Source organism: Melanerpes formicivorus, unplaced genomic scaffold (assembly GCF_026170545.1).
Source record: "Melanerpes formicivorus ecotype bairdi unplaced genomic scaffold, bMelFor1.0.p_v2 SCAF_39, whole genome shotgun sequence".
In the NCBI taxonomy this organism is placed as follows: Eukaryota; Metazoa; Chordata; class Aves; order Piciformes; family Picidae; genus Melanerpes; species Melanerpes formicivorus.
The window spans coordinates 4,461,529-4,480,458 of NW_027142391.1; the positions used below are offsets into that span (position 1 = coordinate 4,461,529).

General features: G+C 49.8%; 1 protein-coding gene across 3 annotated transcripts; it reads left to right on the forward strand.

The window, feature by feature from the left end:
• Positions 1-1,369: 1,369 nt before the first annotated feature.
• H6PD (hexose-6-phosphate dehydrogenase/glucose 1-dehydrogenase) lies at positions 1,370-15,148 on the forward strand. 3 transcript variants are annotated; one of them, XM_068158336.1, is made up of 6 exons: positions 1,370-1,392; positions 3,486-3,628; positions 4,884-5,540; positions 6,679-6,796; positions 8,944-9,213; positions 9,872-15,148. In XM_068158336.1, the coding sequence occupies exons 3-6, from the start codon at positions 4,914-4,916 to the stop codon at positions 11,227-11,229; spliced, it is 2,373 nt and encodes a 790-aa protein (XP_068014437.1). In that variant the 5' UTR covers positions 1,370-1,392; positions 3,486-3,628; positions 4,884-4,913; the 3' UTR covers positions 11,230-15,148. The 3 variants fall into 3 exon arrangements, with proteins under 3 accessions (XP_068014437.1, XP_068014438.1, XP_068014439.1); XM_068158337.1 differs by having other exon boundaries at positions 4,914-5,540; XM_068158338.1 differs by lacking the exon at positions 3,486-3,628 and having other exon boundaries at positions 1,376-1,392.
• Positions 15,149-18,930: the final 3,782 nt, after the last annotated feature.

An 18,930-nucleotide genomic window follows, 5' to 3' on the forward strand; every position in this document is an offset into this window, starting at 1 on the left:
GATGGCACACACACACACACCCAACTTTTTCTTCTAGAACAGAAAACAGACTGTGAAAGGGGACCCTCATTTACCTCTCCTCACAGCCTGCTAAAGCCAGAAAAACCCAGATTAGCTCCTGAGAGCTAAGCAAGCTTTGTCATCAGAGCATTAATGGGTTAAATACACAGCTATGGGATATAGCACTGATTCCCCTAAGCTTCTTGCTAAATGTGCTGTGTAGCATTATCACGCAGAGTAGTAAGGGGAGATCTCTGGAGCTGGATTATTTGTCCAGCTGGCTCTCTCAAATGAGTTACTTACTCCCTCACCAAGTTTCATTTGTTAAATTTCATCACTTGAGTTATGTTTGTGATCTGCCCTCTGCTGCCTCCCACAAACAGGGCCACTGTTGGAGGCATTCAGACTCTGCTCAATCCAGAGCTGCATTAGTGACATGGTTGGAATCCCAAAGCAATATGCACTGGGAAGCAGGACAGACTGCAGTTTCCTGCATCCCTAGTTTGGACCCATCTCTTGTAGACAAACCAAGGTGTGAGAGCGTCATTCTGACACCTATGCAAGACCATAAAGGGTCTTTTTGAGATCAGGCATACATGCTGATGTAAGAACACCCCGAACAGAATGGTGAAGGTTACAGCATCCAGAAATTACACTGTAAATATAACTGCAAGCTGTATCACAGCTATGATGCAAGGCTTGTCTTGCATAGCATGTCATTGCTAGACTACCAACCTGGGCAGGAAGTACTCCAGTTCTCAGTTAGAATCACATAATCATCTCATTTGGAAAAGATCTTTAAGATCATGGAGTCCAACCATGATCTAACTCTACCAAACCTAATGTGAAACCCTGTCCCTCATCATTGTATTTCTGTGGCTTTCAAACACCTCCCTGGGCTCAAGAACCATTCCAGTGAAGAGGTTTCATCTGATATCCAACCTAAAGCTCCCCTGGTGTAACTTGGGGCCATTACTGATTACTTGGTTACTGAAACTCAGTAAGGTAAAAGCAAAGCCTGAGCAGAGGCTTTGGTCTGGTGGTGGTTTACAAACCTCTCCAGCCAAAATGCTACAAGAGAATGCACCATGTGCCCATCCACGTGGACATGCCTTCGGCGTCCGAAGGGTGCAGCCTCAGTGTCCAGGCTGCGATCACAGGGCCGCTGCTCAGCTGGGTTGGACAGCGGTGGCTATCTGCTGGCCCTGCACCCCCAAAACCCCAGAACCCTGCGATTTTGGTCCCTCCCGATCGCCGCTGCCTAGCGAGAATCCGACGCCAACCGCAGAGTCTGTGCGCGGTGGGAGGAGCGGCACGGTGGGCGGAGAGCTGTGTCGGGCCCGCCCGCAGTCGTCGCCACCGCCCCAGTGGCGGCCCCGGGGTGGGAGGGAGGTGAGTGGGGCTGGCGAGGGGCCGGGGCGGGGGGCGGAGGATGGGGGCGGCTCTTTGTGGGTGGGCAGCCCGGATCCGGCGGCCTTTCCCCGTGCGGTGCATTGCGCTGTCCTGCGGTGGCCTTTGCGCTGCACAGACCGGGTGGGCGGCTGGCGGAGTCCCGATCCTCTCGCCGCCCGAGCGCCCGGGCAGGGCAGCGCGCAGCAGCCCGCGGCGGGCGGGCCGGTCGGTACAAGGTTCCGCGGTGCACGGCGGAGCGGAGAGCAGAGCAGCTCGATCGGGAGCGGGGGGCATGGCCGCTGCGGAGCCGGGCCCGGCCACGCTTCCTCTGGGCGGCGTCCCTCCCAGCACCCCCAGTGCCGTCTGCCTTCCTCCCTGGGGCTGCTGCTGGAGCCCTGGCCGTGGTGAGGGACCTTCGCTGAGGCATGGTGGTGTTGGGTCAACAGTTGGACCTGTTGATCTTAGAGGTCTTTTCCAACCATACAATTCTGTGTAATACACATTCTTTATTTATGTTTCATTAGTAACCAGTTCAAGGTAACTTAAACCAGGGTGGGTTTCTTTCCCTGACCAATAGTCATATACGGGTTTGTATTAATTACTTAAGTAAATTCAAAACTGAGTTGATAAAATCAATCAGTTTATGTGGACTTGATCAAAAGAAGGATCAAAGAAGGAAGAGCACCTAAGACGTAACGCCAGGTATGGGTCCTTGAGCAGGCTGCTGTAGTAGGAGGTGTCCCTTCCCATGGCAAGGGGATTGGTACCAGATGATTTTTAAGGTCCCTTCCAACTCAAATTATTCTATGATTAAATCTCTTAGCATTCTAGGTTGATGGAGAGCTCATTTCTGCTCTCATGTTGGCATGTGCAGAAGACCAGTGTGTTTTTGCTGATTCTCAAAGGATCTGGCTAATTCTTTCCTTCATGTGCAGAACCTTGCAGGAGCCCCAGGCCACCCTACTTTAGTTCATGCATGTGTTAATTATTTTTCCAGTGGGGATGCAACAGTAATAAAGGAGATGGGTTTATTTTTTTCCATCCAAGACCTGCAATGAGCTCCTGTCGAACTGGAACTGCAGTGACTGTGCAAGGGAATGCCCAGGCTCACTGCTGGGTTAAGCCCTTCCAGTGTTTTCTGTGGATCAGGCCCAGGAGTCTTTTCCTGCAGCCTGACTGAGAAACTTTGTTCTGTCAGACTGGGGGATTTCTAGTTTTATTAGTGGAATATTAGTTTTTGATGTGAACAGTGGTGATTATCTGATCTGAAAGCTGCAAACAAACATCCCTGGGTTTGCTGTGCTTATTCTGGGCAGTGTCACACAATATTTTGCAATTGGAAGTGTTGTGAAACTGGTTTTCAGTTGGCTTGGAAATGCATGTGACTGGGTAGCTGGATCTGCCAGGAAACTGTGTGGCTAATTCACTCATTTCCTTGGGTAGGTGGAGAGGAACAACCCACCCAAAGCCTTCCCTGCCATAGCAGGTACCTGCTGAAGTGCAGTGGGCAGCACGTCAAACTTTGTTCCTGGAGCAAAGGTTGCTCAAGCAAGTGTAAATATTACTTTGTGGCACTGAGAAACTTTGTCATCTGCTTTATAACCCCAGAGTGGGGGAAGGAAAAGCAAACCTCTGCTTAAAATGATGATTATTTATACATCAGGCAAAATCTTAGGAGCTGCACTTCTGTGCCTCTGCAATTAGCAGTGCTGTTTGCTAGATTCCCTAAGTGGGCACCTGGAGTGCTGGCCTAGGAGGGCTCACTAAAACTGCCCCTTTCTGCCTTCCTGTGAAGCCCTTACTTCTGAGGCTTGGTGTGGGGGACTGCTCCTGGGGAGGCTCTCTGGGATCTCAGTTGGAGACTTCCAGCATTGACCTGAGCTCACATGCAAAGCAGAGGAGTTGCTCAGAAACGTGCTTCAGGAGCAGGAGTTGCCACACGTGCCTGTGCTGTGCCTGCCCATGAGCAGTAGCCAAAAGGTTTAGCCCAGCCAACGTGCATGGGCTGGGAGCTGGGGTGTGCTGGAAAGCTGCTGGCACAGACTCATTAACTTTTCCTCTGCTGTAATTGGGTGTTTCGTCTCACTTACCAGAAAGGGAACAACCTGCCTTATTTGCTCACCTGACCACTGACTGGAGCATCTGCTGTCCACTCAGTCACAGGAGAGGAGAGATCTGTGTTCTGGAGGGGCTGCGAAGAAGAGACGTTTCCAGCTACTTTTGCTACTGCAATCATGTGAGTCTGCTGGGGAGGGAGAGGCAGGATTTATAAAGACTAGTTCAAGCTGCAGATAGGGAGAAATACCCACAGGTTCCTTATTTTAATTTAGATATCATCATCCTTTAGCTGACTTAGGTCCTGTGTTGATTTAGTGATGGAACTGTGACTTCTGGGAGCTTTACAGGAGGGGAACAACTCAAGAGCTAAGACAATATCTTTGTTTGATCCTTCTGCCATTCAAGGGGAGCAAGGACCAGGCCTTTTGCTCCAGGCTAGGAAAACCAATCCTGAGTAAGTCTGGGCAGGTAAAAGCTGACAGCTTTTGGTCCTAGGGAATGTGGACAGCCGTAGCTGAAAGGATGGAGCCACTCAGATGTTTTCTAGCTGAATGTGAATGTATCAATCTGACTGAGACACGTTTCTGTCTCATCTCTGCTTACAGAAGGTTAGGATGGTCAAGTTCATTTGCATACCCAAGATCCATTTCTCAGCTGTAGTCTCACAAAACTGCCTTGTTAAACTGGTGTAGTCATACCAGTGCAAAGCCTAGTGAGACTGCAACTGCACCACTGTAAAAAAGCTATGTAGTTTTCCCTCTTACTGTCAAATAATGGCTGGTTTTCCTGCACAGGCTTGTCTCTGAGCTGCTATGACAATATTGACATGAAGCAGTGCCAAGGCAGCATAATACCATTTGAGCAAAGTCCCACACAGGAGGTTGCTGGAAGCAGGGCTTAATTTGCAGGCACATGTGTGTGTTTGTAGCCAGCTCTGAAATCTGTATTAAAATGCGTTTGAGTTTCCCAGACTAAAGGCATTGACACCCTCTCATTAACTCAGCTGGGAGAACAGTGCTTCTGCTACTCAAAGACCTTCTTGGTTTGCCTGAGGAGCCTGCAGTCTTTTCAAGAGCCCCAGTTACTACCATGATTCAAACTGTGGAGGGAAAGCAAGCCTGTTGGGTGGAAATGCTGAATCCCACAGAATATTAGGGGTTCATTATCATAGTTTCATCATAGTATCATTCAGGGTTGGAAGGGACCACAAGGATCATCCAGTTCCAACCCCCCTGCCATGGGCAGGGACACCCCACACTAGATCAGGCTGGCCAGAGCCTCATCCAGCCTGGTCTTGGAAGGAACCTCGAGAGATCATCTAGTTCCAAGCCCCATGGCCCTTCAGCCATGGGAAGCAGGTACCTTGTACTGTGTTTTGCAGTGTTATAACATGCATTGACCCACTGGTTGGGTTCTTTATTTCTGTCATCTAGTGTTCCTGGGTCTGTCTCTTCTCTCCCAAGATGCTGGGAAGAGTCCTCTGTACAGTGTTGTTCATGGGAGCCTTGCCATCACTGGCTGAACTGTCCCAGGGCCACATCTCAGTGGTCTTACTGGGAGCCACAGGTGATTTGGCCAAGAAGTATTTGTGGCAGGGACTATTCCAACTCTACATGGACCAAGTGAGCAGTGGCCACAGCTTCACTTTCCATGGGGCTGCACTGACAGCGCAGGAGCCAGGGCAGAGGCTGATGTTCGACGTGCTGAAGAAGCTGGCCTGTCCCCCAGATGAATCTCCCAACAGGTGTGCTGTGCTCAAGGACCAGTTCCTGAAGCTGAGCCAGTACCACCAGCTGAAGACTGCTGAAAACTACACAGCACTGAACAGAGAGATTGAGGTGCTGCTTCGGCAGGAGGGGCTGCAGGAGGCCGGAAGGATCTTTTACTTCTCAGTACCCCCATTTGCCTACACAGAGATCGCCCGTCACATCAACAGCAGCTGCAGACCGCCTCCAGGAGCCTGGCTGCGTGTGGTGCTGGAGAAACCTTTTGGCCATGACCTGCAGTCAGCCCAGCAGCTGGCTGCAGACCTCAAAAGCTTCTTCAGGGAAGAGGAGATGTACCGGGTGGACCACTACCTTGGCAAACAGGTGAGCAGCTGGCAGTGTGCAGCTCCCTGCCAAGGTGAGGGACTTAGTGGCTGGGAGAGTGTTGGGTGTCAGCTCTACCTATAACAAGGTTGTTCCTCTCTCAGATGCAGGCAGAACCCATGAGTGTGCTAAGCCTGCACTTGCTCATGGAGTACTGTACTGTACTGTTCTGTGCTGCTGTCCATCCTCTTACAGGGCAGAGGCAATGTGTAGACTGAAGCAGGGCTTTCTTCTCTTAGAGTGATGAGGGTCTCCTCTCCAGAGGGAAGCCAGGGTACAGGGATGAGCTCTGTGTGTGTGGAGAGATGCAGAATTCATCTGGTCTTCTCAGCAAGGTCAGGGCTTTGATTTCGCTGAATAAGCGGCGCCTTTCTCCTCTCGCAGCTCTCCCCTCTCAGCTCTCCCCTCTCATTACACACAGGCCTCTCTGCTTAGCCCTGCCTTCTAGAAGCAGTTCTTAATTTGATGTGGTATGGAGCTGGTGGATATTAATTTGGGGGGATGCTTGGGAGAAGGTTTCTTGCTGCCCTCTGCTCCACTCAGGGCATGGAGAACTGGCTGCTGCAGGGATAGCTCAGGATGTGGAGCTGCATCATCCCAGAGGGAACATGTTCAAGGATATGCCATCCTCGGTTTACAGTGCCACATTTTGTAAGTGGCCTGTCCCAACCATGGCATTCTGGCCAGATTTTACTCAGAGGGTTGCATGTCCAGCTGCAAGGAGAGCATCTCTAATAAGAGCAGGGGGGTGGTGGGTTTTTTTCTCTCCCCAGAAGAGCAGATGGCTTAGTGGAGTAAGCATCAGATCTGATGTATTTCAGCACTTTGGAACAGTACATTAGTCCCAGGATGGTCTGACTCAGCCCTTTGTCCTTTGATGGATTTAAACTGAGTGCCTTGCAGTTAGTAGTTCAGCCTTTTTCACCTGAAACCTCAAAATGCCTCTGCAAGACCTTTCATGTCTGGGGTCTGTGGTGACTCTACAGAGCACTGTGCATCACTGCAGGCTCTCTTGCTAATTTTCTCTGACCCACACTGCTCTCTGCCCTGTGGCATGTCTGCTGGCACTCCAGAGCTGGCCACAGCTGTGGAAATCTGGTGAGTTTGTGTTAGGTCTTTGATTCCTTTCCCTTCACAGGCTGTAGCCCATATCCTGCCCTTTCGAGATCAGAACCGACAGTTTCTGGATCCCATTTGGAACCGACATCATGTGGAGAGAGTGGAGATCGTCCTGAAAGAAACTGTGGATGCTAAAGGTTGGTGAGGAGAGCATGCAGAGCTCGGGTGCATGAGTGAGGACAACTGGCAGGTTCATGCTTTATGTGAAAGTGGCCCTTAGGGTGGTGCTGGCTGAGAAACGAAAGAGCAGATGAATGATATGTTGCTCCTTGGAGAGGTCTCACATTTCATGTGCTAGGGACTGACTCACTTCCAGGTAGTGTTGCTGCTTCCAAGGAAAGATTCCCATTGCAGTTCAGCTGGGAGCAGGGGCAGAATCTCTCATCTTTGCCTGCTGCAGAGCTCTGGGGGCATTGCACCTCACTTTTTATCCCAAGTCTTGCTAAAAGGCTCTGGATTTGGAACTGAGGCTCTCTAAGGCCATTTCATTTGAGTGCTGCAATAACCCAGTTGTTGAAAGAACAGCCCTTTTGTATTCCCGTCCTGTTAGCTGCCAGGCTCACACTGAGCACACATTTGTGCTATTCTTTGGAAGATGCTGCTGTATCTTTTGCTTGGATGTTACTTACATCAGCATCACTCTCAGTGCCGGTTCCTAGGTCAGTCTGCGTCTGCCTGTTTCTCTCCCTTCCTCTCTGTAGTAAGAGAGAGCTCTGCAGAAAGAAAATGCAAGCCCAGTGCTGCTAGCGTGGGTCTCCCGCTGAAGGACACCGCTGCAATCCCTCCCTGCAGTGCTGCAGCATCCACTCTGCAGTGCTCAGCATAAAGCACTCGGGGCTGAGCTGCCACCCGCAGCACTTTGGGATGTCAGGCGCCCTCAGTTCTGCAACATCAGGACTGCTTCTCCACTCCTTCTACCTCCTCTGCTCTCTTCCTCCTCCCTGCCTTCCTTCCCAGCTCAGCCACCACAAAACAAATTAATGCAGTTTTATCAAACTTGGAATGATCTTTGGTTTGGCAGCTCTCAGGTGGGGCTGTCTGTGGGAGAGGGATGCACTGCAGAGAAGGGAGAAGAGTGTTGTCTGTGCATAGCCCCAGCTACACTCTTTACCCTTCCTGTTTTGAAGCACTTTGTAATTTTTCATTTGATGTCTTTTTCTCCCCTGTGCCTTCAGCTGGCAGCCTGGCTCCCAGCAAGTCTGCAGCATTGATTACGTTAATGAATGTGCCTTTGGATTAGAGCAAGGGAGATAACTGTATCAATCAATAGGGGAAGCCTATGGCTCTGATGTGGTCTGCAGTGTGCAGCCTGCTGCTGCTGGGCTATAAAAAGGCATCTGTTTGAGTCACTTCTGCTCTAAGTGCATTGTCCTTCTGCTCCTGTTCCTACCTGCATGGGAGAGAAGGAGGGCTTCGTACATGAAATACTGTCTCTCAAGGGCAGAGCCTTCCAAGGACATGAAAACCATGGGAGAAGAGGCAGTGAAGAGCAGTGCTCATTGCCATGACCCAGCTTCAGCTCTTCTGTGGACCTAGTGTGTAGCTATAGAGCTACTGAGGTCCCTGCTCTGACCCTGCTTTCCAGCTACTCTCTCAAGATTTCATGTAGAGCTACATGTTGTGTGGAGTCCCAGGCCCAGATGCTGTGACCTGAGGGCTGTGCAGGGGACTTGCATTGTGCTGTATGTGGAAGGTCTGAGTGAGATATTGCTGCCAATTGCTGACCACACCTTCTGAAAGCATGAGCTATCCAAGAAAGCAAAACTCCCTTCTGCTCTGCAACTGGTTAGTATCAGGCAAGAGCATTACTCCTGCTGGGTTTAAGCTCTGTGAGCACCCAGAAGGAGGATTATGTCTGGCTCTGTGGAGGACAAGCAGTTTCCTGGAACCTTTTAGCTTTATTTGAGTAGCACAGTAGTATTCTGGAAGCTGCTCTGGAGGGAGAGCAAAGGCTTGGAATCATAAAATCATAGAATGGCTTGGGTTGAAAGGGTCCTTTGAAGATCACATAGTGCACCCCTCTGCCACTAGCTGGGACATCTTTCACTAGCTCAGGTTGCTCAGAGCCCTATTGAACCATACCTTGAACGTGTCCAGTGATGGGAGATCCACAACTTCTCATAGCTTTAAGTTCATCATTGGTCCAGGAGAACAGGAGCTTGGTACAGACCAGCTAGGGCTTCTGCTCTTTGTTCCCCATGACACACAGGTTGGCCATGCAAAGGGCAAGGCCGCAGGAAACCAAAATCATTTTACCGCCACCTTACCTCCTCTTTGTCCTCAGGCCGCACCAGCTTCTACGAGCAGTACGGAGTCATCCGGGATGTGCTGCAGAACCACCTGACAGAGGCCCTCTTGTTCCTGACCATGGAGCTCCCAGCCAACGTGAGCAGGGCTGAAGAGGTCTTGCAGAGCAAGCTGCAGGCCTTCCAGTCCTTGCGGCGCCTGGAGAAGAGCAGTGCCGTGTTGGGTCAGTACCAGGCATATGCCAGCCAAGTCCAGGAGGAGCTGCAGAAGCCACAAGACTACATCAGCACAACACCAACCTTTGCAGGTGAGAGTTCAGGCCCTGGAGAGGGGAGTAGTCTAGAGCTGAGGAGAGCAGAAGTGAGTCTGTGATATGTATGTAGCTGTGGATACCAGCTACATAGCTCCAGACCTCAGTGCTGACACAGGGATGTCTCCAGGCATCACCAGCATGGGAGCTGGGAGCTGTAACAAGACAATATTGCTGTCATGTGCATTAAGTGGTGCTCCAGTGAATGGGAAGCATTGCAGAAGAGCAAAGTCCCATTACTCTTGATAAGATCTCTGCCTGGTTTTTAGAAGTGGCCTGCAAACCCTTTTGCCTTTTCATGAATTCAAGTTGCTGCCTGCATCCAAGGGATGAAGCATTGGCAGTTCTCTGTAATTAATAGACCACAAGGCCATCTCTGTGTCTTCTGAACACTTTGAATGATACTCACACTCAGAAACTGGTTTTCTGCAAGAGGAAAGGAGGCTAATCGAGTGGGATACCTGGGAGGAAGGACAGCAGGGTGGCTGGAGAGTAGTTAGTCCAGTGATGCCATGGAAGGACTGGATGTGGAGCAAGCCACACAGTAGATGCCAAGAATTCTGAGAGCTGAGGAAGGAGAGTGCTGGGTGGATGACAGAGATGCCCTTGGATCCATTTGCTGTCCAGGTGGTAGCTGAGCTCACTGTCATTTCAGGTGTGCTGGTCCACAGCGACAGCCTGCGCTGGGAAGGGGTTCCTTTCCTGCTCACTTCAGGGAAAGCTCTGGATGAAAGGGTAGGTTATGTCCGTGTTCTCTTCAAGAACAGGGCCTACTGCACTCAGAGTGAGACCCTGAGGGATGCAGGGCACAGCCAGTGTAAAACCAAACAGATCATCTTCTACATCGGGCACGGGGCACTCAAGACCCCTGCAGTGCTTGTGAGCAGGAACCTCTTCAGCCCTGTCATGCCCAAAGGCAGCTGGAGGGAAGCAGTGACTGAGTCTGACCTGCACATCTTTGGGCAGCCCTTGTCTGATTACTATGTGTACAGCCCTGTCAAAGAGAGAGATGCATACTCAGTCCTCATCTCCAACATCTACCATGGCAGGAAGGACTTCTTCATTACCACTGAGAATCTGCTGGCCTCCTGGGGATTCTGGACACCGCTGCTGGACAGCATTTCTCACCACCCTCTGCGCCTCTACCCTGGGGGTGTGGAGAACCAGCACCTCTTAGACTTTGAAATGGTGAGTGGGGAAGTGGAATTCACTCTGGCAGAGCCAGAGGAACTGCTGAACCCCAGCAGGCAGATGCCAAGTGATTACAAGACAATCCAGTCCAAATTTCGGCAAAGCCCTCTGATCTCAGCATGGGCTGAGGGCCTGATTTCCCAGCTGGCTTCTGACATTGAGAAGACAGCAAGCAGGACTGTGGCACACCGTGGGCAGTTCCACTTGGCCCTCTCAGGGGGCTCAAGCCCAGTGGTCCTATTCCAGCGGCTGGCCAGACATCATTACGCCTTCCCATGGAAGGACACTCACATCTGGCTGGTAGATGAGCGCTGTGTCCCTCTCACTGACACCGAGTCCAATTTCTTCAGCTTGCACAACCACCTCCTCCAGAGTGTCAGGGTGCCCTACTTCAACATCCACCCCATGCCTGTGCACCTGAACCAGCGGCTCTGTGTGGAGGAAGACAGAGGCACAGAGCTGTATGCCAAGGAGATCATGGCCCTGGTGGCCAATGCCAGCTTTGACCTGGTGCTGCTGGGCATGGGCACTGATGGACACACTGCCTCACTCTTCCCCCAGTCTGAAAATGGCTTGGAAGGGACTCAGACTGTGGTGCTGACTGAAAGCCCTGTCAAACCTCACCAAAGGATGAGCTTTAGCCTGCCCCTTATCAACAAGGCCAGGCAGGTGTTTGTCCTGGTTTTGGGGAAGGGTAAGCATGACATCACCACCCTGGTCAGCAGAGTGGGCCGTGAGCCAAAGAAATGGCCTATCTCAGGTGTCAGCCCCAGCTCTGGACAGCTGGTGTGGTATGTGGATTATGAAGCTCTACTTGGGTGATTCCTTCACAATGTCCCTCCTCCCTTGTCTGCGTGTCCCTTACAGCCTGGATTTTCCTACACAACGTCCATGTTTTTCTGTTGCCAGCAGCAGCTTCATCTCTGACAAACTCCTCTAACCTTCTGGGAAATCCATGGCCTGCAGTGCCTCTGACATTTGAGCCCGGAAGGGAGCTTGGCTCAGTGTTCTGAGCTAAGTGGGAGCCAAGAGCCCAGTGCAGCATTTCTGGCTCTGCTGGGGATTCTGACTGTGACTTTGGACAAATTACCTCACCTTGAAGTGCCTCAGTTTTCCCTGTCAGGCCTTTGTGGTTATTAGCATTTAACTACCTCGCAGGCACTATGGGAGACTTGTTAAATTAACTACCTGCCAGATTTTTGTGATTGTTTGTTTTGTTAAATTCTCAGGCTAGAAGACATTAATAACATTTTCATTCCTTTCCCTGCTCAGTCTGGCTGGGACAGAGTTGTTGTTTTGGTAAAATGATTTTTCCGTGCACGTGGGCCTGTAGTTTTGTCTGTGCAGCTCATTTTGGTGCCAGTGAGCCACTGCCTGTGGCTCTGCTGCCCTGGAAGCACAGACATCCCTTTGCTTATCTCGTGTCAGTGAACCACTGCCTGTGGCTCTGCTGCCCTGGAAGCACAGACATCCCTTTGCTCATCTCATGTCAGTGAACCACTGTCTGTGGCTCTGCTGCCCTGGAAGCACAGACATCCCTTTGCTTTTGTGGCACGTGGCCCCCACACGCTGACACTGATTTGTGAGCTCACTGCAGTCCTGAGCCTTTGCAAATTGCCCAGCAGCAGAGGCTGAGTTTATAAGCAGTAATTTGCTGCTTTCATTAAGTGGATAGCTGGTACCATGGGGGTTGGAGAAGGAAGACACATTGCTTTTTAGGCTGTTAGAATAACGGGGACAGGGTGAGGAATATGGCAGTTCACAGAGCTGCTATCTGCCTGCAGTGCAATAATTACTGAGGGAAAAGCTTAGTGTGCAGAGGAGCTGTTTGAGCTTATCTAGCAAAGAAATGTTTTCTTTAACTGTGTCTCGTTCTCTGAAATGAGCTTTTCTCTGTCCTCAGAATTGAAGCTTGCAGTGTCAGTCAGTGGCTTATAACATTTGTACAGGAAGCAGCTTTGTAAACCATCAAGGTATCTGTCATTACCCCACACATTAAGGTGGTTACAGTGTTTGCAGAGGGTGGAGGTGGATTTGAACTCCAGGACACTGGCTTACAAGGGGAGGAAGTTTTCTCTGTACATATCTCTTGGGCACATGGAACTAGTAAATTACATCTCTGTGTTGACAGGACAGCATTATGTGGTTATAGAAATGTCTAGTGTCATTGCTCACAGGAAGGGTTGGAGACATCTAGTCCTACCTAGAGACCCTACTCCCCTTACTAATTCTCACCTTCCCAGAGTGCTGCCATACACAGTGGAGGTGTCTCTGCTTTCATGATAGCCCCAAATGCTCTGTGATCTTCTCTGATGGGTAATTTACCACAGCAAACCAGAGTGCAGCTTTTGGTAAGGAAATCAAGACAGCACAACATGGGAGAATTTGGTCTGATGGGCCATCTGGAGGCTAGAGGCAAATGCAGTCATTTAGGGCAGCACTAGAATGGGACAAACTCCCTGCAGGAAGCTGGAACATGGATGTGGGACTGGCTGCCAGCAGCGAGGGTTCTGCATAGGAGCAGAGACCACTTTCAAAGGGACTTCTCAAGGGGAATGCTGGCCGTGTTTCTGTAGAGAGGTTGCTGTGTGTGGGTGACCGGGCGGAGCTGCTGGCTCCGAGGTGACGCAGGGCCCCCGATGCTGACAGGAGGTGGCGCCCTGGCCCTGACGAGCGGCGCTCAGTTGTGTGCTGCTCTTTCAGCAGAGCTTGGCCACCCTCCGCTGCCCTGGAGCATCACAAGGGAAAAATGGGAGTCTGGTGACCCCTTAGGGACCTGAAAGTCTGCAGTGCAGGGAAAGAAGGAACCTTTGCTTTGGAAAGCTGGACAAGAGGAATTGCCTTCAGATCCTTCCCTGTGCAAGGATCTGCTAAATCCTAGAGATGAAGAGGGAAAGCTGGGTGCTCCAGTGTGATAGCACTGGTGGGCAGGTCCATATAGCCTGTGCTCCCAGGTTCCCAAGTTGCTTTTCAGCACAATAATTCTGGTTCATGCAGAAATCAGAACTGTTTTCTGCTAACTTCACAGCTGAAAGTGCACCAAGTAAGCTCTAGAGAGCCGCTTACTTGTCAGCAGTCCCTCGGCAAACAGAGCCAGTGAGAACATAACCTGGCAGGAGCTCTGTGCAGCAGGAAAAAGCCAGATTCTCAGAGACTGGCTGTGATTTCTGGCAGACACCCTCCCCCCACCTCACAGATAGTCCAGAAAAGCTGCATTTTACATTCTGTGTTTTACTGAGCTGGGCTGAGTTGCACTGCTGCACATCACTTTGCTTTTGCACGGAAAAGGAGGGAATTGTGGTGGTGTAGCTTGCTCAGATGGAAAAAGACACAAGTGCCTTCAGGGGTCTGGTTTGACAGCCAGCATGGCTGGTTATCCATTATCCATCTTTTGTGGGTGTTTGTGAATAAGTTTCGTGGGTACAGGCAGGTTTAGCTACCAGCACAAACACCAAAGGCTGAAAATAAATCACAGGGGAAGGAGGGTGGCGTAGAAAAGTGGGATGAAGGTGAGCACTGCAGGTTCCTTGCGGCAGGACTCGTTTGTCAGGTGGGTGTGCTGACACTGGAGTCTGGAATAAGAGCATATGCCTGGGACTTAACTGGAATTACTCTCTTTGTAGATGAGTGCTAGCAAACACTGGCTCCAAAATACAGCAGAGTGGCTGGAACAGCTGTGCAGAGGGAGATGGGTTAGGTCTGGGATGTCCATAAATTCAAACTTCAATTTTAAACCAAAATAGCCATGCTAACTTCATTCCAATCCTTCTGTATTTGGTGTGAGGGAACATGCTTTTAAGGAAAAAACAACCTGTGTGAGGATAAATGTATTGTTGTGAGGGGCTGAATTTATTAGTACTGTACAGATGATTTGTGGCATTGGTGTTTTGTTGATATCTGGCTGGCACCTTTGGAAATAAATACTGATTTTGGAGAGGTTTATTTGCACTTTTAAATAAGCATCTGTTTGGTGGTGGTTGTTGTTGTTTTTTTTCTCCCCAAGAGAACTGCTGTTCTTTTCAGCTGAAAATAGGGTTAATTTGCAAAGTCTCTGATGGGTCAGCCCCAAATCCATCCTAGATGTTATTAAAATCCAGTAAAAGCTTACACACTTTTTGTTCCTCGGTGAACAGAACTAGCTGGGTTGTTTGGGGTTGTTTGGCATATTTTAGCGCTGAGTTTTCTTTTTACACAGGCAATTCCTATTCAGCTCTTGAATACTGAACATGTGCCAAAAGAAAACCAACTTATTCTTATTTTTTTTAATATATATCAAATTTGTGACTGGCAAGAGAGAGACTGCAGATGGGGAAAAAGGGTTAAATGAGCAACAAATCTGATGAGGAGGAATGGTAGAAATCCACTGGGCTACAGGCCAAGGAAGCAATGCTATTTTTATTTTGTGAAAGCTATTAATAGGACATGTGCACCTTCTTGAGAGCTTGTATTAACCTTTCTTTGCAAAGGCAACTCCATGGAATAACTTCTTACAGTCTGTTTCTCCTTGTTGATCCCACTTTTCTTAGGTTTTTTTTAACTGGCAAGCGCATTCCTGGAATTGAGTGGTGTGATTGTTTATGTATTTTACAAGGCAACTAACGCTGGAAGTCATTAATTTTTCACTTCAACTTTTCTAAATCCAATTGTCAAATCTTATTTTTTTCCATGAGTAAAGTTCTGTGATTCATGTTGTGTAATGAAGAAAGAGTTACATTTATAAGAACCAAATAAATAAAGAGTTTTTAACAGAAGTGTCTTTGGATGACTTGTAAAGGTTGGTGATTGTTCTGGGTTATAGAGTAGAATAGAATAGAAATAGAAATAGAAATAGAAATAGAAATAGAATAGAATAGAATAGAATAGAATAGAATAGACCAGACCAGGTTGGAAGAGACCTTGAGATCATCACATCCAACCTATCAACCAATCCAACCCCACCGAATCAACTAACCCATGGCACCAAGCATCCCATCAAGTCTCCTCCTGAACACCTCCAATGATGGTGACTCCACCACCTCCCCAGGCAGCCCATTCCCATGGGCAGTCACTCTCTCTGTATAGAACTTCTTCGTAACATTCAGCCTAAACCTCCCCTGGCACAGCCTGAGACTGTGTCCTCTTGTTCTGGTGCTGCTTGCCTGGGAGAAGAGACCAACCTCCGCCTGTCTACAACCTCCCTTCAGGTAGTTGTAGAGAGCAGTAAGGTCACCCCTGAGTCTCCTCCTCTCCAGGCTAAGCAACCCCAGCTCCCTCAGCCTCTCCTCATAGGACTTGTGTTCCAAGCCCCCCACCACCTTTGTTGCCCTTCTCTGGACACCTTCCAGCAAGTCAACCTCCTTCCTAAACTGAGGAGCCCAGAACTGGACACAGTACTCAAGGTGTGGCCTAACCAGTGCAGTGTACAGGGGCAGAATGAGCTCCCTGCTCCTGCTGGCCACACTGTTCCTGATGCAGACCAGGATGCCATTGGCCCTCTTGGCTGCCTGGGCACACTGCAGGCTCATGTTCAGCCTGCCATCGACCAGTACCCCCAGGTCCCTCTCTGCCTGGCTGCTCTCCAGCCACTCTGACCCCAGCCTGTAGCACTCTTTAACTATTTAGTCTTTTATTCTTGCAAAGGATTGATGGTCATTCTGGTTTTTCCTATCCTCTTGCTGAGTGAACTTTTAAAGGCCTGGATGTACAAAGAGGACAATGTTGAATTTTCTGTCCTTTGAAAGTAGCAGTCTTAAATGTTCACTTGAGTCTCTTTTGTGTGTCATCCAAACAAGGCCAGGACTTTCTCAAAACAGAGGAACAGCCAAAGCCCTTTTAAGGTGAGAACATGGAGTCACCCAGTGCTATGTAGGGTCCTCAAATCACCAGGCCTTAAGGAAGTCTCCACTGATCCACATTTACTCCCTGAGTTGCATTTCCATAGATACTATCACCATAGTAGAGAGCTGCTTAATAACAGAGACTTTATAGAGCTGCATTTTTAACTGTAATCTGTTCAAGATCTGTGAGCAGAGATTATGCAGCTGAACTTCCAGAACAAGCTGTGCTGTGACTCTGGCTCCAAAGGTATTACACAGCATAGTGGCCTGGCCTCCAGTTCAGCTGATGCCCAAATGTTCCTCTCCAGCATCAGCCACCTCCCCTGTGAAAGGGAAGTCTCCGCTGGCACCTCCATTACATGGAAGAGGTGCAGTGTGCCCTGGGAAGGGGGAGAGGAGAAGCACAGCAATTTCATCATATTGTCTCAGGGGAAGGCTTCATTTTCCTGGCAAGAGGAGGGTAAGAGTATTTAAATCAGATGTTTTCTTGCTTAATGTAGCAGAGCATTTCTATAGTACCGAGTGACGTGGGTCTTTCAGTGTCCAAATCCTCTCCCATGCTCCCCTGGGTGTGCAGCTACGTTGTTATGATGTGTTTATGATACTTTCTGATGCTGTGGGTGATGCTGAGGTCCCTAAGTGACCCTACATGTGAAGATGGCTGTGCAGGTGAGGACATTTAACAATCATGTCATTGGGCTGGGACAGTATTTTCCCATCCAGGTTAGAAGTGTTTTCATCCTAGCTTGGAGTTTTGTTCTAGTTTAGAGACCACTGCACATCACTGAAAAGATGCTCCAAGCAGTTTGAGGATTAGTGAATCCTCCCCAGACACAGGGAGCAGATGCAGTGGTAGTCAAAGCAGCAAGGTTTTCAGCATCTTCATGACTTTCAGAACAATTTGTTTGGTGCTGTGCTTAACTTCAGGGGAATCCTTAGTGGGATTTGTGACTCTGGATTCATCACCTGTCTTAGTAGGGATTTGAGTTATTGCCTTCCTTCCCCCAAAATACAACTGAGAATGTGGCTGCTGCCTAAAAAGAGGCAAGAAAGGAGACAGAGAGTGAAACCCAGTACATTTCAGGAGTCAGAGTGCTCCTGAAGCAAGCTGCCTTGTGCAGCATCTGTGGGTAATGTGAATCGATCCAGTTCATTCCAGCTGCTCCCCCTGCAGAGAGCTGGCATGACATCCTGTAGCAATGCAGCACCAGGTTCACCTGCAAGCACCACTGCAGGCTGTGCCAGGCTGGTGCCCTGGAGCTGCTCCCTGCAGAGGGACAGGCTGGCTCTGCACTGACAATATTGCTCTCCAGAGAGGAATTTCCTGCAGAAATGGTGTCCTGGTGGCACGCTGACCAGACATGGCCTCATTTTGTCCTTAAACAGGGCTCCCTTCTGTAGGCATCTCCTTATCCATGAAACAATCCAGGTCTTGTGTGAGTGATGTTTGGCCCTGAGTGGTGTTGCTGTTGCTGAAATTAGACCTTTGCACTGACACAAACTACTCATCAGGTTCTTTTCCATAGATCCCAGGGTACTTTTAACAGGATTCAGGCATTTTTTGCAGGCATATTTTCTGTGGGCATATTTCATGGGCTGGCACATAAAACATGCCTAAGGCACAAGTCTGTGTGTTTGAAGATTTGGGAGAGGGAGATGGTGAGATGGGAGAGGGAGGATGGAATGCTCAAATGCATAATCTGGAGCTGCAGCTGGTACCAGGTTTAAAGAACCCTGGGGTCAGATGCTAGGGAAAAGAGCAGCCTGCATTCAGGGAGGGAGAAGAAACAGGAGCCCAAGTACTCTGTCTGAGGTGTGCATATCCCATTGGGTAATGTGCTTGTGGGACAGACCTGATGTTCAGCAGCTTAATGTGGAAAAAGCAAAAAATCCTCAGCAAAAGGGAGGGGAGAAACATGGGTGAACAGGATTCATCTGGCTGCAGGGATCCTGCATCATCCCACAGCTTTCCAGGGAGCTGGTTTGGTAGTGACACAGCATCAGGCTGCATGCCCCATGATAGGATTGCTCAGGGGTGGGAGGAGTTAGGAATCCTTCCTCATCTTCCCAGCCCCATGGGAATCTCTGGTCCATGACTAGCAGGAGAGCTGGCAGGGCAGGCCCGTGGGTGGGTCACGTTGCTTTGCCTGCTTCCCTTTCCTCTGGCTGTGCAGCAGTGGTACATTGGCTGCGTCATGGGGATAGGAAATGTTTGGAAGAGGCTGGAGCTTTATCCTGCCACATCCCTGTGGTGTGTGTCGAGTCATGTTCGTCAAACACCATCAGCCAAAGCACTTGCCAGCAACAGCAGCAGGCAAAATCTTTTCAGCACAAAGCCCAGGGCGGTTCATGTTGTTGTTCTCTGCTGCAAGCAGCTGCTGCCTGGCATCCCCTTTCTCAGCAGCAGGGTTCTGACATGAGTGAAGTGTCTGACACACAAACCATCCACATGGTGCAGTGTTTTGAACCTGCAGAGGGCATCGCTGTGGGTGCTTTTCCTGAAAGCACCGAGGTGTCCGTAAGTGAAAGGTGCTCAGGAGGTAAGAAGCCAGCAGCAGAGGGTGCTGCTTCCTCACGCTGCGGGAGCTGGTGGAGCCTCTTTTCACTGCCCAGTCTTGCAAAGGGAGCTTTACCCTGAGGCACAGGGCAACGCAGCTGGGCCTCTGCCACCATCTATTTTGTCGCGGTTCTTTGAGCCACACACAGC

Coding starts and splice junctions, on each gene's coding strand:
- H6PD (XM_068158336.1), top strand. CDS start 4,914: ATGCTGGGAAGAGTCCTCTGTACAGTGTTGTTCATGGGAGCCTTGCCA. Junction 5,541..6,678: donor ACCACTACCTTGGCAAACAG/GTGAGCAGCTGG, acceptor TTCCCTTCACAG/GCTGTAGCCCATATCCTGCC. Junction 9,214..9,871: donor CACAACACCAACCTTTGCAG/GTGAGAGTTCAG, acceptor CTGTCATTTCAG/GTGTGCTGGTCCACAGCGAC.